The sequence below is a fragment of the Numida meleagris genome, chromosome 17 (genome assembly GCF_002078875.1).
Source record: "Numida meleagris isolate 19003 breed g44 Domestic line chromosome 17, NumMel1.0, whole genome shotgun sequence".
NCBI classification, from domain to species: Eukaryota; Metazoa; Chordata; class Aves; order Galliformes; family Numididae; genus Numida; species Numida meleagris.
Window position 1 is genome coordinate 9,849,699 of NC_034425.1, and position 17,067 is coordinate 9,866,765.

The following is a 17,067-nucleotide window of genomic DNA, read 5'->3' on the forward strand; positions in this document are numbered from 1 at the left end:
GAGCTCCACTTGCACAGCCCGGCAAAGCAATAACGACGGCCACAAGGCACAAGGGCTGTCCCAAAAAGCAGAATTCTGTCCCAGCAGCAGAATTATCGGGGCTCAGGCTCAGCCGCAGCACAGGCTTATCTCAGCTCTGCTGCCTCCCCTCCCACTTCCAGCTGTTATCTGCCTCCTCTCCTTGGTCCTTGCTGGTAAAATCCTCAGGGCTAACTCAATCCTCACTTGAGAGCGCAGACGCAAGCGAGCTCCCTGCCCCACTTCTGCACAAGGCTGCCAGTTTCAAACGGCCTTTTCAGAGCAAGATCATTCATTTACGTCCAGAGGAACAGTTTCACCTTTATGCACACAAGGAGTAACACGCGACTGCTGCACAGCCCAGCTCCTCCATGTGCTACGCAAACCTTTTTTTTCCTTTTAAAACAGGGCAACAGGGAAGAATATTCTTCACTGCAACAGCAGAGCAGTACTGCGCGGGGCTGAAAGCACGTGAATGTTGAACAGTACTGCAACAACCAGGAGGAGCTTTGTGTTGTTTACAAAACACGGCAATATTTATCCACAGTAGCACCACTCCGGGTACCACGGTGAGGAAATGCTGCTCACACCCTTCCAGCTTGTCTCTCTCCCCTCCTGTAAGGGGAGGCTGACCTTCAGTGCTGTGGAGCCAAAAAATCCAGAGAGAAAAGAAAAAGATGGGATCAGGTGAGTGTGGAACAGGAACGTGCCCATCACAGAAACCAGAGGCGAGGCAGAGCCCTCCCGGGACGCTGCTCTTACCAGATGAACAGCATGCACAGCTTACACCAGCAATGTGAACATAAAGCTTAACACCTGATCTTCAACACTCATAAACCCCGCGCTTCTCAAAGAACTGTGCTTATCTATGATCTGTACAAACATCCTGCAAGTGAATCTGCCCAGCAAGTGCTGAGAGGAAGAGGAGTGCCATCGGCACAGAGTTCTGTGAGGCAGCCATGGCCCAAGTGCAAAATGCTCCCAGGAGCTACGCTTCAAACACCCCAGGGAGGCAGAGCTGCACACTTTGCCACCCAGAGCTTCGACCTGGAAAGTGAATTTCTGAAAGTCACCAACACGTAAGCAAGAGGAACCATCCCTGCATTGGGGTGGGAGAAAAAAGGAAAAACAGAAACTGGCATTGCTACATACAAATATCACCAGCAGTACCAAATGTCCATCACACAGTTCAATATTGGTTGGTCTGATTCCCCAGAAGACACCTCGCTTTTTCAAAGGAGACAAAATACAAAAGCCTGAAGTTTCTCAATGCTTTTTGTTCTACTGCCTGCTCTCATTCCCCTTTCTGTGATAACGGCCGACATCCACAACGTGGAGAATTTTTCCCTTTGATTTCCCCATCTTTCCAAATGTATAAAAAAGGAAACATAAAAGAGGAAGAAAACTGCATGAGTAAGAGAAGGGGGAGATTCTAGAAACCATCGTTCAGCTGGGGGAAAAGCAGAGAGGCCAAGGCGAGAAACGACGACTAGGCATTTCTTAATTGCGTAAGCATCAAATGTATTTCTGTGCCCTCAAAAAGCACCGAAATGAAAAATGAATCGCTTCCGAAACTGAATGTCTTTGCAATTGGAAACAACTCTTGTGAAATACTTTTTTTCCTCCCCTTCCTTCACTGCCCGCCGCGCTCCGGTTCAGCGCCATCCGACACCAGCACGCCGTGCTCCTGCGAAGGACTCGCGTCTTTCTGCACCAGGGGACGAGCTGCCAGCCCCGGGCCCACGCACGGTGTGTCCCTGGCAGGTCCTGGCAGCCTGCCCTGCTGATAACGTGGGATGGGTAATGGCCCGTCAAACTCATGGCCCTGCCGGGAGACACGGGGCATGAGCTCACTGGAAAAAAATCAAAGATACCATTTAATAGGTTTCTCAAATGAGTTCTTTTTAATTACATTTTAAACAGGAAGAGCCTCTTCATTTTAATATATTACAAACACACGGAGAAAGGAAAGGGCTGTATCTTCTGCGGTATAGCAATCTGCACAGCAGGCAGGTGAGCCTCATCCTGAAATGCTTTATATTCTTAACGGCGGTGGTTCCATTTTACGGATCTCCTCAGAAAGTCATATTTTACCCCAGCTCTCACTCCTCCTCAGGCCAGCTTTGTGCAGCTCCCAAGCCCCGCACACCTCTGCCTGCACATCTGCTGGCTACATCACTGCAGCTCCAAGTCAGAACTGCCATCAGGGAGAAGCAGCTGAGCTGAAACTGAAGAACCTCCCTGACCTCGGGGCCTGCTGCAGACACCGAGTGCCCCCGTGGGGCTTCAAGTCACAGCCAGGCACGGGGGGCCCTCGCCAGCCTCCTGCAGGCTCCCAGCCCCACGCCACCTGCTCCCCACAAGGCATCCTCCAGTTTTCCTGCCCCATGCTCCAAGAGGCACATAGGAAGGAAGGAGGAGCAGGGCTTGGTGTCCAAAAAGCCTTTGGGAGGCACTGTCCACAGCACAGGCTGATTGTCTGACCTGCCAGCGTGCTGCTCCGAGGAAAATGGCAAATGGTGATTTCCTATAAAGACATGAGCAATCACATTTACATACTGTACTAAAATGAATGTCATTTTCTTGAGCTTCATTGATTGACACTGTCATTGAAGGATGCCATAAATTACTGACACTGGCAGCTTTTGCTGGTGCTGTTTCGCTCACAAGTTTCAAACCCAGACTTTGTCTTTCCCAGACAGATTTGAAGACAGCCTGTTCTCTACAGAGGAATGGTAATAGCTGCTGGCTAATACTCCAGATCTAAGGACAAATATTTATACTGCTCTTGACACTGCAGAATCAGATGCCCAAATCCTTTACCAACAGCTTTGCTCCAAGTCAGTTCGAGAATCCAAACACCCTTCAAGGATTTAAGCTCGAGCACTTAATTGCTTTTAAGTTCAGGCTGTTACCAGCATAGCCACCCTTGGTAAGAGAATAACTTCACAGACCTGATGCCTGAAGAGACCGCTCAAGTTACGTATGTAGACCTCTCATCTAGCACAAGACAGAACACAGATAACTGATGTGATAGCTGGTGAAGAGGTTTATGTAAGTGGGACTCTGTTATCTCGAGGTGGATACAGTTAGCAAAGATTAAGTGGAGATCTGTGGCACCTCGAGGTATCTACAAATGTTCTGCGTTCATCACAGCACGGCAGAAGGAGAAGCTGACACACAAAGAAGAGCTGCAGTGGACGAGGCTGCCCTGCTGCCACCTCTCCCTTCACTCTGCTGCTGCTGCAACCAGCCCAGCTGATACTGTAACAGAAGAATTGAAATGCCATGTTTTAATATTAACTTAGGGCCCAACAACATAAGGTTTGGTGGGGTTTTTATGATTATTTTTTTAAATCAACTTATACATGTGTTCCAAGCAGTACTTCTTTGTCATCTCCCTTGAATGAAGCATTTTTCTCTTCCTACACCTACCCTAAGCCATCCTGAAAGAAAATAAAAGGAAAAAACCCACATTTAAGCACGGCACATGTGGAAGCAAGGAGGGAAACCATGCAGAGAGAAGTGCAGCACTCTGAGCCAGCTGAGCTGCATTTCCAGGGAGCAGCACGACCTGCAGCCCAGAGCAACCCAAATGGCACAGAAGGACTCAGAGGGAAGGACCGCACGCAAACCCAAGGGTTGGGTGCTATCCCAAAGGCAAGTTGGAGGTATTGTTTACTTTAGAAAATTGCTGCAATTTCCTGTGGAATTACTCAAGAGTCTGCGGATGAGGAATGAGACAGCACTTCTCGTGGGACAGACACATCTGCCAGGAGGGCAAGGCACGCGCAGCTGAGGAAGCTGGGCTCTGTGGGCAAAGCAGGACCCAAAGGAACAAGCCCGGATCTCACGTGCAACTGACCAGAAGTCATGACCTGTCACTTGAGGCACTCCATCACTTGTGCTCCCGTTTCCTTCCTGTGCTGATAAAAACGAAAGGACAGAAGCTGACGCTTCAGCCTGGGCACAGCCCGCCTGCATGCTGCCCTGCTAGTGCAACCCATCCTCCAAGCAACACCAGAGCACCGCAGAGCACGTAACGATTCATCCTCACCACAGCCACAGAACCATTTCACACCCAGAGACTCTGAGCCATGGGAAGGCAGTGTGTCTTTGCACTGGAAAGCAATCTGGTTTTCTAAGCTCATGCTGCTTCATTGCCAGGCCGAAATACGTATTTTGCAACAGAACTCTCCCTCAGAGAGCACTGCGTTCACTTCCAAGCGGAACCGCTCGCGTTGCACTGCCCGGAGGACGTAGGCATGAAGGTGGTAACTCCGCAGTGTCTGCTTCTTCCGGACAGGGATGGTGCACCACGTTAACTGCCACAGCACGCCAGTGTGACACAATTCAACAGGAGGCAACTGTGGACGACAGCAAATAACACGCCGAAGCACAGCCCTGCGTGGGCATGTGCTATCTCATTCATCTCTTCCCAAGAGCATTCAGAATGAGAACGTTGCCAGGAAATATTAACAATTAACTTCTAATGCTTAACTGAAGAACACAGCATATTTCTAAGTGCGATGAGACTGCCCACACCGTATTTTGAGAAAATAGCGTGCTAGTTGTTTCTCCTTCATACGCAGAACACCCTGCGTGCGTCAGTGACCTGCTGGCCGCATGTTCAACAGGTGAAGCAGCAGCTACAAGACAGAAGCTTTCACAGACTTCCAATGTGACCTACAGCATTTTCTGCAGTTTCTTATTTCTAAAATGGGTTGGACAGGAAATTATTTTGCCTCTGCACAAACACAAGAAGCCAGCCCTTTCACATTTCCAGCAAAACTCCCCGCCTTGCAGAAGGGTGAAGTCCTGAAACCTTAACGCTTCTGATAAGCCAAAAATTCCAAGACAAATCAATCATCCGTTAAAAGTTGCTTTAGCTCAATCTAAACATTTCTGTGAGCTAATTCTGAACTGCTCTGTTTTGATTCTGACCTCTCTTTAACAAAAACCTATCACAGTGGGTTTAAACTTCAAAACAAGTAAATGTTTAAATTGGAAGGCCAAGTTTCCTTCTGCTCTAAACAGTTTTAAAGCTGACATCAGTACATTGCTCAGCTTCCGAAAATACCCAAAATCAATTTGACAAAATATGGGGAAAGAGCCTCAGCTCACCGGCCACGAAAAGCAAACATTAATACTGGTTCACACTGATCGAAGCCTTGATCTGAACCACAAGGCTGAGCACCGTCAGCATCGCACACAGCAGCGGCCCTTCACCGCATTCCGCCCTCTTCAAGCACACGCAGCAAAGCCTACACGTATGAAGTATTTCACCCACTGTTCATCATCGGCTTACCGCGTTACAATTAATGTCAAACACTGTCATTGCAAGGAAACAGCAAGAACTCTAAGCCTCGGTCTTTGGGTGCTCTTCCCTGTGGCCCAAAAGCCAGGTACACAGAATATGATGATGAATCTAAAGATAACTTGGCTAAAACATGTTTATATTACTGGAGTAACTGGAATAAAGGACTGGGTCTTTGCGGTATGAAATCACATTGAGCCGAATAATGACAGCAACCGGAATATCTCATCAAGAGAATGCAACGCGTCCTGTTGAGTCTGAACCTACTGCTGGACTGGGATGCAGGAACGATGGGGAAGACGTAGCCAGAACAGTCCCACCCAGCCTGGAGATTGAAAGAAAAGCTGAACACTGCTCAAAATCCAGCGACGCGTGACCCCGCTCCTGCAGCGAGCGCTGAAGGGACAGGCTCTGCAGTCAGAACTGCGCTCCCCAGAGCAGCTCTTCCATCTGCTTAAGGAGTATTGCTCTTCTCGATCGGTCTCTCCTTATTCTTTTGTAATATCTCAGGCTGATGTATAAGGATGTGAAAATGACACAGAGAAGTTTCTGGCACGCCTTGTAACATACGCCTGGCATCTTTCTTCGCAGTCGTGGACAGAAAGTGCATTCCTCTGCTAATCCAACCTACAGCATTTCAGATTAATCTGCGTTAATCACATCGGCACTATCACCTCTAGTAATTCAGAAGGTGTGCTTTTGGTTATTATTTAAGTTTTATTAAACATATTTAGATCTCACCACCATTTAGGCTCTAAGTGATTTTCACTAATGAAAATCCCTTCTCTGAATTACCTTTAGGTCACTTCCCGCAAATCTAGCGCTGAATGGCAATGCTACAGAGAAGGTACTACCTTGAGGACAGCACGAAACAGACACAGCGCAGCACAGGGCACTACGTAACAGCACTGCACGAAGAGCACAACGACACCTACGCTGCACGCTTAAAGCCAGCACAGCTGCTGGAGCGCTTTGTGTTACCGCAGCCGGGGCTGGCTGGAAGGCTCTGGGTGCGAGCAGCAGCGCAGCCCTCGGTGAGAAGCTGCGACGAGCCCCTCTGGCAGCCAGCACTAGCAAGCAGGGGTCTGCCTGCGCTCGTTCCTGCTCTGTAAGCGCGTACAGTAGAAATAAGAGGTGAAAGTAAAACTTGTTTGAGCAAGCTTACCCATACCCACCGCGGGTAGCGGTGAGCGTGAAAAGCGCTTGGAAAGCAAAGCTGAGATCGAACAGAAAACAAAACCAACGGGCTCAGGGCGATTCAAAAGTAACGCTGGGACAGATTTGGAGCGAGGATTGGTGAAGGCCAAGCTCAGCAGCAGGTCCTCACAGCCAACTGCGTGCGCTGCTCTGCAACAGCTTCCTCGCAGTGTCCACCACCGTTCATTCATTCGGACTCAACTCACTAAGTCCGCGTGGCACAAAGCAACGCGCAGCAGCGGGGAGGGCGCTGCGGGCAGGGGCAGCACCGCAGAGCTCCCCTCGGACCGTGCATCCCGCTCCCGCCGCCCCCAGCGCACAGCTCCAGTGCGGGCGGCCCGGCGCCGGCCCAACGCCTCCGCGGCTCGCGACCACCCTCGGCGAGAACAAAGCGCGGGGCCCGGCCCGGACAGGGGCGCAGCCCGGCGGGGTGGAGCGCCCGTCCCGCAGCGCGGCTCGGTCCTTCGGGAGCCGGCACCCCGGGCGGGACGGCCGCGCCCCAGCAGGATCCGCAGCGGAGCGCCCGGCCGACGTTCCCCTCAGAGGGAGCGGGGCGGGCGGCACCGCGCTGCTTACCCAGAAGCGGGACCCGCAGAACGCTTCCATGCCTGCGGCGGCGGAGCCGAACCTTCTCCGGGCCGCGCCGGGCAGCGGGCAGCGGGAGCGGGCGGTCCCGGCCGGGGGCGGGGAGGTGCGTGCCCGCCGCGCCCCGTCCCGTCCCGTCCCGCCCTCCCCGGCGGCGGGAGGCGCCAGCGCCGCCCTCGGCCCCCGGGGCGCGGAGCTCCACCGCCCACAGCGCCCACACCGCCTCCGCGGAGCCGCTCCGAGCCGCTCCTGGAGGCGGGCGTTGCCGATCCGTCCTCTCACGGCGAGAGCGCCGAGGTCATCCGCTGGGCGCGCGGCTTTGGGGCTTCCTGCGGCCGCCCACCCGCGCCGCTCCCCCAGCCCTTGCGCTGGAGGTGCTCGGCTCTCCGCCCGCAGCGCGGTCGCCTCAGCAGGACCCGAAGGCGGCGGGAGCACCAACCCCAGCCCTGAGGACGCCTCCATCTGCACTGCCCGGCACGGTCCCTCCACGCAGCCCTGGGGCTCAGGGTGCGCAGTGCTGGGCGGTGGCATCTCAGGCACTGGTCTCAGTTCCCTTTGTTTTATTTTTGTTTTTTCTTGCCTGGCTGCAGCCTTGCCTTCTCTTAAGTATCCTGATCATAGACTCGTTACAGCTGGAAAAGACCTCTGCGGTCACCAAGTCCAATCCCCACTGCCCGCGTCCCCCAGCGCCACTGGTTCCCAGTAGCAGGAGTTAAGGGTCCTGCAGAGCACACGTAAGCCTGGCCACATCAGCGTCTATCTCCATCCACTTCCTTCGTGCTGACTGCATCCTCTGAGACATTAGGTTAAACCAGTGGCACGGGTCTATTTTAAAAGCATCCAGTCAATGCATTTCACATGCGTACGTAACTAAACAATTTTGCAGTGCACCTTGGACGCAAGCTGGTTTTCACTTCCTCGTGATGCGTGAGCACTGTTTGCTTTCCTCTTGGGCACATCTGCGATGCCCCCCCGCAAAGCACTGGAGGCAGCCACGCGCTTCTGTCCGGCAGCGCCACGCATCTGCCATAGCCCTGTGCTGTGATCGGGCTGAAGGGACGCAGCTCTAATGTCTGTAGGAATTACTGTACTTATCGTTGTAGGAAGATAAGATCTTGCCCAACTTTGGGTTCTCGGATGGTTGCCTATGAGACTGAAGATCTCAAACAGATAAGAGCCGATCGCCCTGACCACGCTGCAGCCCCCTAAGGGAACACGAGAGGAGCCGCAGCCATCTGGGCGAGCAGCATCCTCCAAGGACGCCGCATTCTCTTTGCAAATCTTACTCCGAAACTTTTGTTCAGTGCTTACAACTGCACCAGTGAAAGTTGAAAGGCAAGGCAGTAACAGGTTGGAGTTCCTCCTCTGTGCCCCGCAGCGTGGTGAGCTTAAAAGCCTGCCCTAAATTAAGATCGGCTTTAGCATTACGAGATGTCACAGGTACAAAGGTACTTCAGGAACAGCTATTGTAGGTGTTGTGTACAGGAGGGGAGAGGTTCATTTTAACAGCGTACTTTATGTGCTATGTGCATTAATCCCTAATTAAGATACTGACTTCAGTGAAGTGCCTCCACCGTATCTGTAGGGAAAGGACCTGGGGAAGGGTTTTCTCCCTGGGTCACACAGGATTTGAAATGAGGGGGCCCTGGGCAATTCCACCTCTTGTTGGTGTCCCAGTTTGCAGCGCGCAGCCTCTGCCCTCCCCTGCAGCTCGTGCTGCTGAGCAGAATGGTTCTGCTGAGCGGGTGCAGCTGCCAGCTCCTGGGCCCACCGCGAGCTCAGGGCAGACCCTGCTGCCTTGAACTGACTTTGCAGTGTAGTTCCAGGCTTCCAGGAGCAGCCTGGCAAAAAAAAAAAAAAGGCAGGAATAAAAGAAATATGAGATAGGGACAAAGCAAAATGGGGCCTGAAGCGCCGTTGCAGGCAGCTCACTGTGGTCTGTTTCCTTCTGATGATGGGAAGAAAAGCAGATGTACCTAGAATACGTCATTACTCGTGTGACATTCCCCAGAATTCACGCTGGCTGAGGGTTTGAAGTGGCACTTTCTGTGTGAATGTCAAGGAGGTCATGAACTCACCTTTTCCCACTTTACATTTATTCCTGGGAGTGGCAAGATCGGATCTGAGCTCATTCATTAATGTGTTTGCATCCTCCTTGCCATGGCAGCTGCATGGTAGAAGCACTTTTCACCTGCTAACTTGTAGGGCAGGTGCTCAGAGTCAGCGCAATCATGAAGGCCCCGAGAGGCACACCCAGCAGGCGGGCTGTAAAGCTGGTGATTGATTGCTGGGGGCAGGAAAGAGGGGAACTGGAGAGAAAAGCTGCTTGTGTAAATGCAGTGCCCATATCTCCGCAAACTCTCACCTCATTCTGAGTCGCAAAGCCCTAAAAGCAAAATGAAGTGTGACCTTCTCTCAAATGAAGGACGCGTAGTGCTGGGGAGGGCTTGAGCTCTGGAAGTTACAGTTTTGCTGTTTCTTGACTCCAAATGCCACCTCAATTCTCTGCCTGGAAGGGCAGAATAATAGGGACTCACAATAAACTCTGCTTAAAGTCAACACCACATGAGGTGATCTCGGGTTTCTTCTGCTCAAGAGGTCATTGGCATTCCCCTGGCTGGAGTCAGAGGCTGCGCTTCTCTAGGGATCCAGCGCAGGGACAGGGAGCTCACCTCATCTGGCCTCAAGCTGTGCTGGAAAACGCTCCTGTTAGCTCAGGGGTGAGGTGGGGTCAGGGCATCAGGGTTCTGTTAGAAGGGACATGGTGCATGCACGACTCTTCCAGGATTCCACGTGGAATACCATCTTTCCTTCTTACACGAGTGCTCCTGCATTTCATGCTGCGAGTGATGAGCAGAAGCCAGACACGCTGACAGCGATCCAGGTCACCCCAAAACGCCCCTGGAGCTGCTCCAGCTGAAGGCAGCTGAGCTCTGAGTGCACTGTTTGTCCCCCTGACACCTCTTAGATAATTGTTCACTTAAAAGTATGTGAAAAGAGATTAATTAAACCTGTGACAGGTGAGCACACCTCAGTTTGTGGGTGGTGTGGTTGCAGAAGGAGATTAGAGTGATGAACAATCAGCCACAGACAAACAGCACGTGGGCTTATTGGCAGTGAGGCACGAACTGTCCTCCTTCAGCCCCCAGACACACTTACCACGGGTTATCCTCTCCCCTTGACAACTTGGCCAGCCCCAAAGCCTCTCCTCGTTTTCAGGGGCTGAAGCCATTCCAAATTTCACCCCAAAACGGGCACAGAGAATTGACGGAGGCTGCGGGAACGCTGCTGTGAACGCGGGGTCCTGCTGTGTTGGAATGGAGTTGTCAGCCGCCCTTGGCTGCACCGAGATGGTGACACCTGGCACAGCCCAAGCCTCTGCTCTGTGCTCCATTCACTGCCGTGCTTTGCTTTGTGGAACGGCTCCAGTGTTGACTCCTTCCTGATCTGCCCCGCAGCAGCTGGAGTCTGCCTGTTTCCGTAAAGTAATCGTTAGTACAGCATGTAATTAGAGGTCTAACCATCCTTTTCATTTTCCAGCTGGAGCTGTGGGGGTCTTTAGCTGCATTATTTGGACTATTAAATGCATATGGAAATATTGTCTATTCAGGACCTTGAGAGCTGCCCAGTTATATCACCCAGGGACTTAAGCAATAATAGGAAATGCCAGAGGGTGTTGCGGTATTATAGCGTTATAAACACCTCTAAGCACAGCACACCACACGAAAACCCACCCTTAAGCTCCAATAATCCCCAGAGGCGAAAACGCCCGCGAGGCAGCGACCGACGACGCCGGAGCTCGGGGCAAACCCAGCAGCCGCGGCCGGAGCTCAGCGCAGCCTCAGCCCGCAGCCCGCCCAGCGCCAGCGGCATCGCCACCTGGTGGCACCAGCACGGCCGGGCAGCGGCGAGCGGCCTGCGGGGCCTCGTGCTCCCCTCCGGCTGCTGCTCGGCTGCTGCTCGGCTGCCGGGTGCGAGCGCACGGCCGCGCAGAGCCGCCCCGGAGGTGCCGCTGTCTCCCAGGGCCCCGCGCATCAGCCTGGCTTGGGCAGCGCTGCGAGCAACGCACGGCTACGCCGCACAGCTGCCCGGCTCGGCGAGGCGTCGTTCCTGTCCTCCTGCTCTGGGAAGGGAGAGTTAGACGTGCAGGGGCTGGAAAACCCTGCTGAAAGAAAAGCATTTTTTTTTTCCCCTCATTTCACTGCTTCTGCGATACCGAGCTGGGAACGAAGCTGCTCCCGGCCAGCAGCGCCTCCCCCGCAACGCGCCGGCAGCCGCGGCCCTGCCCGCTAGGTGGCAGCAGAGCGCTGCAACGCGCCGACCCCACCCCGCGCCCCCGAGCTGCGCGCGCCCCCGAGTGAGGCGGCTCCTCGTCCCCGCGGGGCGGTCAAGGCGGGGAGCCGGGCGCGTGGCTTTCAAACGCTCTTTTTCCTACCTTTATTATTATTTTTTGAGGGGGGTGTACTGGTACAGTTTGTGTCTGAGATCGTTGGCGTGTCTCGGTTTGCGTCTCCGAGCACCCGGAACGCAGAACACCGCTGTGTTCCTCACGCAGACGCTGGCCGGGCTCGGCAGAGCTCCGGGCTGCGCTGGGCACACAGCTCAGCCGATGGGACACTGCTCTGCGGGGAGGAAGGCAGCGGCCACGCTCGCTTTGCTGCCCGGACTAAGCCAGAAAAACACTCACTTCGAAGCACTGCTCCCCAGGACGCAGCAAAACCCCGCGCCCAGGCTCTGGCAAGGTGGGAGCGCATCCACAAGCACCAGCCTGGGCGGGAGCCCTCTGAAAACCACAAGCAAGGCTCAGCGGAAAAGCTTCACGTAGGAATACTCACAAACGCAGTACGGGAATTCCCCTCCAAAGCTCCTGTGGAACCCTGCATTAGAAACAGGAGATTTTAACTTCCCCTCCGTGGAACGTTTCATTTCCTCCCAACTCACCCATGTGCACAGAGGAGCCAAGGGCTCCCCCCGCTTTGCACCCCGCTTTGTGGCCCAGCCCCGCTGCCGGGTGCAGGGCACTGCTCAGTGCAGGCACGCAGCTCGCCTCCCAGCCCCGCTCTGCTCCGCTGTGCGCGGCAGATTGCACAGCTCCTCTTTTTCTCTCTGTTGCTGAGGGGCTCACTTCATGCCCACTGCTTTCTGCCCCGAGGTGAACGCATGAGGACCTTTACCAAAGCACCCTGCAGACAACGCTGTGGCACTGGCTCTCAGGTGTGACCTCGCGGGTGCTGGAGCTGCTGGGCGCTGGGTTCCTCCCTCTGCTCCCTGCTGGTGCTCCTCAGCAATGCCCCGCTTCCTCCCCTGCAGAGCCCCAGTGGCTTTAGGGCCAAACGGTTCGGGTGGAACCCAAATGATGTCCAGGTGCTGCCCTGCAGCTCCTGGGCGGCACCACCAGCTCCTGCTTTGCAGGGAGCCCAAATCGCTGCAGGAGCAATGGAGCAGAGCCTGCCTTCAATGCAGCACCCACACCATGGCCCGGGATCTGAGGGGTCCAGGTGATGCAGAACACCATCAACAAAACAAGGCAAAAAGAAAGGAAGCACACATTTATTTTCTTTTCAAAAGCTTTTAATAGGACGTGTTTGTTTTTGTCATTTGTAAAGATTTACACTCATTTTTTGTCTTTTTTCTTTTTGTAAAAAGGAACATTTGAACCCGATGTTGCCCACGAACACCACCTTCTGTTGCCCTGACCAAAAGACCTCGTTTTGGCCTAGATACCTGATACAGTATAACAATATATTATCTATTAAATACAAAGTTCTATCATATACACTAGGTTGTTACGGACGGTACCGTGCCTACTCTAGTCACCTCGTGTAATAGTGTACATGGGTTATTACAGCCAGAGGGGCAGAAAAGGGGAGGCTGGGGCATAGCCTAATTTACAGCCGTAACACTTTTGTTCTCTTTTTGTTTTTCCTTGAACACACCTTGTGCTGAGTGCAATCCACAGAAGTCAAAAACAGTGTTTTCTTCACCCTCCTCCAAAAGATCTGCAATACAAACGCCCGTAACCAAGCTAGGAAAGTCAGTCCTATGTGCAAGGGGCTGCAAAAATGGAATTGACGTTTGTCCAGACACATCTGCAGTCTCTGTTTCCTCCGTGTCAGCCTGGCCGTGGCGTGACGCCGTCCTCCCGCCTGCCTACAGTAAATCCACAGTATAAAGTGCTGGTGTGCTTGAAGGAGCTGGATAGCAATGCGACTACTTTGCCACCGACACGGGCTGAGCGCTGGGGGTGGGTGGTTTATATCGGTACAGCTCTCGGACGGGAAAAGCACCGCGATATCACAGAGCCTTAGCTTAGCTGCTTGCTTCTAACCACCTGGGTGCAGGCTGTGCACGAGGCGATACGCGCTGCAGTACAGCAGCTCTGGCTCCAGGTGTATGAAAAGGAAAGCACAGGTGGAGCTGCTCCCGTTCCCAAGATGCTACGCAGACTTTTAACAATTTCTCTATAGATTTCTACAAAAATATAAAAAAATCTATCAACATAACCATTCTACAGAATTCCTGTGGATTTTGTACATTTTGTTTAAAAAAAGGCAGATTCTATAAAACCCCCCCGCAGGTATTTAAAATCCTCTGAAGATTATTGCACACGCTGCAGTACATCTGTATCTGTTTTTCAAAAGGGCGCCTAGAAAAAACTGGTCTGGTTTAGAAAACAAACTATTTTACACAGATCTCTTTTCCTGAATGCATCACCATGCAGTGCTTTTATTGGCTGGTCTTTACGGGATATTCACGTGCGATGTAAACTTTTTGCTGCTTACACAAACTCTGCCAGCGGGCGGAAGCCCAAGGCTCGAGGAGAGGGCGGCCTCCGGGTGCTGCTGTGTTTGGGGTCCAACGTTTGGATTGCTGCCGCGTCACCACTTTGTGCCGTGGCTCCGGCCGAGGGACGGTGCTGGGGTCACCGCGGCGGTGTGAGCACACACCGCAGGGCAAGGAGCGGGGTCAGCCACGTCCTGCTCTCCCAGATTCTCTAGTAAATGTGAAAGGAAAAGCCTCCGCTCATTAGGAGCGTAAGACCAAAAAGGGATTAAGAATATTTCCCAGGCTTAGCGCACTGTAATTTTATTATTTCCTGAAATGAGATGTGGGGAAGAAATGATGAAAGGTTGGTTTGAAGTCACTGCTCAGAAGGGGCTTCGCTCTGGGTTGGGCCGGGCAGACCCATGGGGTTCCTCTGTGTGGGCCCACAGCAGAGGGGGGGAACCGCCCCGGCCGAGCATGCCCTGCCCGCGGTACGCGGTGCCCAGCGCTGAGCTCCTGGCTGCCGGACGGGGCCCTGCGCGTTCCCATGGGACGCACACATTGTTTGTGGAGGAAAGTTCCCCAGCTGGAAGCAAAGGAGCTCAAACCCGACTCGGGCTGCTGCATACAAACAGCCCCTTCTGCCCGCGCGGGTCCCGAGGGTGATGCAGATGCACGCAGTCATCACGGCCCGATCTCCCGGCGGGTGCAGGGCTGTGCATCACCGCCCGTGGGTGATTTGAACTGATCCGAAATTCTCAATACGTTGCAAACTCCTGGCTGGCAGAATTAGCGCAAATCCTCCCATGCTTGTGCTGGTTTAAGGACAGGAGCTAGCAAAGCCTCCTCCGTGCACGCCATGTGAAGCCTGTGACTGTTCGCACACTTACAGCCATGCCTTTGAGGCCCTACTTAGCCTACGTCTTAACCCCATTTGGGGAGGTTCCGTGAGGTCCACGTCTGCCTCCCGTCAACCCTGCGAGGAGCGGGGTGAGGTGCACGGGGCAGCCCCCGGCTTTGGGCCCTGTCTGCTCCTGCAGATGGCTCTGCCCACAGCACGGAACGAACCGCTCACTTCGGGGATGGCTGATGCGAGGGACGGGCTATAAAGGACAGGGCTTCCATTTCTGCACGCTTTGCATCACGGAGTTGCTTCTTAAGGACTTTGCTAGATTGGAAATAAGACTTCCATCAGGTTCTTCGTGCGAATTAACTCCAGCAGCGATAGGGAAAGCTTGGCTTTTACTGAAAATCAACAAGCATCTCAATACCTACAAGACCTCCTTACACGTACCCTGTAAAACAACTTGCCAACGGCAGTAGGCCTCGATTCTGCTCCACAACTAAGCCCAACGGCAATTTTTAAAGAATGACTTAATTACCACCGCCCTCAGCGCGGCTCTCACCCGGGCACTGGCACAACGGGGCAGCGGGCTCCGCAGCTCAGGGCTGCGCTCCAGAAACAGCCTGAGACACCGCGCTCCTCGCCAGCACCGCGGGCGGCTGCGCCCGGCTGCCCGAGCTGACGCGATTCCGCCCATCGCCAGCGGACGATCGGAAACATCCCGCTCCAAGCCAGCATCGCGGAGCAGCGCAGCCGGCTCTGCCTTCCCAGCCCTCCGGCATCCGTCAGCGTGCTGGGCGCTCCTGGTTTCGTGCACTTGTTTTTCCTCTGGATGCCGATTTTATGCAAGACTGGAAAATTATTTTGTTAGAAACGAACGCTGCCGCATTTTTATATTTTCCAGCAAATGACTGAAGTCCAAGGGGAGAAATAAATTACATTAAATAATTCTTATTTACTGCTGACTGTGGCATACGTTTCCTCTGTAATGCACTAATTGGCTACATTTTGTGCTTTGCAAAACAAAATGAAACCCAAACGAAACAAAACAGAAAAAGAGAAGGGATTAAATATATATTTTTAAGGTTAAAATGTTCATAAAAACCAACTCTATCTCAGAAATATTCTGAGACACATAAAATAGAGGAAAATCAAACGAGTCTTTAGTCACAAAATGTACTACATCCCGCAATACTAGATTCAATTAATTTAATAAAATATAATATACATATAGATTCTGCACATTGTATTGCTTTTACCTAAGCAGAACGTATGCTTAAGTAAGCGTGATATAGGTTAACCCCTCTCTTAGCCAGCTGGTTCTTTAATCCTTCTTTGGAAATATTTTACCCAGTGCCATTTTGGAACACAGTTTTTTTTTTTTTTTTTCCTTTTTTCCTTTTTTTTTTTTCTATTACATGAAAGGAAGAAAACATTTGGCACCAACAGAAAAGTAGCTCAGGGCTCCATTTCATTCTGATCAAAGGAAAAGCTAGGAAGTGTCAACAAGTCTTTCTTTGGGGTAGGAGATGTTGACATGCTGTCTGGAAGCAACGAATCCCCAATATCCATCGAGTCCTTGGATTCACAGGATGGAGCACGCCGCCTCAAGCAGGTATCTCCTCTGGCAGGTGAGATGCTGTGAGGTCCTCTGGGTAGCAAGCCCTGTTCGCTGGGTGGCTCTATAGATATACACGGAGGGCTCAGTTTTTTCTTCTGCCGCGTTCCTTGCAAGCCTTCCATTTCACTTACCACCTGACTTATGAAGCCAGAAGAGCTGGATGTGGAATGGTGCTGAGGGCTGTTTTCCATTGAGCAAATTTCTATCGAATGTCTCCTTTGATCATCTAACCAAGAGGGTGGTTTTTTTAGAAGACCTTGGGTGTCTACACTGTGGTATTTCTTCAGGTCCTTCAGCGTAACGCTGCCGATATTGCCGATGTTCCTCTTAGGAGAGAGAGGCTGCGCCTCTGAACAGGCACTCGAGGCTGTGCAAGTTTCGGAAGGGAAAGGCTCCGAGGAGCTGTTTGTTTCAGACACTTCTTGGTCCATTGAGTCTCCAGGCGTCTCCTGACAAGAGTCCGCACAAGCACACGATGCCGGTGCCTGCTTTGAAATATTATATTGATTGTGGGAATGCTGCTGCGTATGAACGCTTGCCCGGCTCCACGCAGCCAAATCTTCTCCTTCTGAGGGGGCCATTGCAGCAGGTGACTCCTCCCGGGGCGCGCTGGGGACGTCTGGGTGGGAGAGTTCGCTCACCTCGGCGTGGAGGTTCTCCTTGCTGTCTGAAGAGTCGTTCCTTATGGCCATCTGCACGGAGCGCACGGGGGTCAGGAGG

General features: G+C 52.8%; 2 protein-coding genes and 1 long non-coding RNA gene across 8 annotated transcripts in view; all 3 read right to left on the minus strand.

Annotated features, from left to right (window-relative positions):
- Window positions 1-7,240, minus strand: part of ABCC3 (ATP binding cassette subfamily C member 3) — a 44,016-nt gene extending 36,776 nt beyond the window's left edge. For all 4 annotated transcript variants that reach the window (XR_002443910.1, XM_021415238.1, XM_021415239.1 and 1 more), the window contains exon 1: window positions 7,109-7,240. Coding sequence is in view for 3 of the 4 variants with exons in the window: in XM_021415238.1 (XP_021270913.1) it covers window positions 7,109-7,138 (30 nt within the window). In the remaining variant the exon portion in view is untranslated. The remainder of the gene's footprint in view (window positions 1-7,108) is intronic.
- On the minus strand, window positions 8,541-12,471 carry LOC110407489. 2 transcript variants are annotated; one of them, XR_002443914.1, is made up of 4 exons: window positions 12,292-12,470; window positions 11,953-11,994; window positions 10,277-10,589; window positions 8,541-8,958 (listed from the first exon to the last, which is right to left on the minus strand). It is a non-coding gene; the product is annotated as an uncharacterized LOC110407489 (long non-coding RNA). The 2 variants fall into 2 exon arrangements; XR_002443913.1 differs by lacking the exon at window positions 8,541-8,958 and having other exon boundaries at window positions 8,968-10,589; window positions 12,292-12,471.
- The window catches only part of CACNA1G (calcium voltage-gated channel subunit alpha1 G), a 107,653-nt gene continuing 106,684 nt past the window's right edge, over window positions 16,099-17,067 (minus strand). For both annotated transcript variants that reach the window (XM_021414948.1, XM_021414949.1), the window contains one exon: window positions 16,099-17,039. In XM_021414948.1, coding sequence (XP_021270623.1) covers window positions 16,185-17,039 — 855 coding nt within the window. In that variant the 3' untranslated portion in view covers window positions 16,099-16,184. The remainder of the gene's footprint in view (window positions 17,040-17,067) is intronic.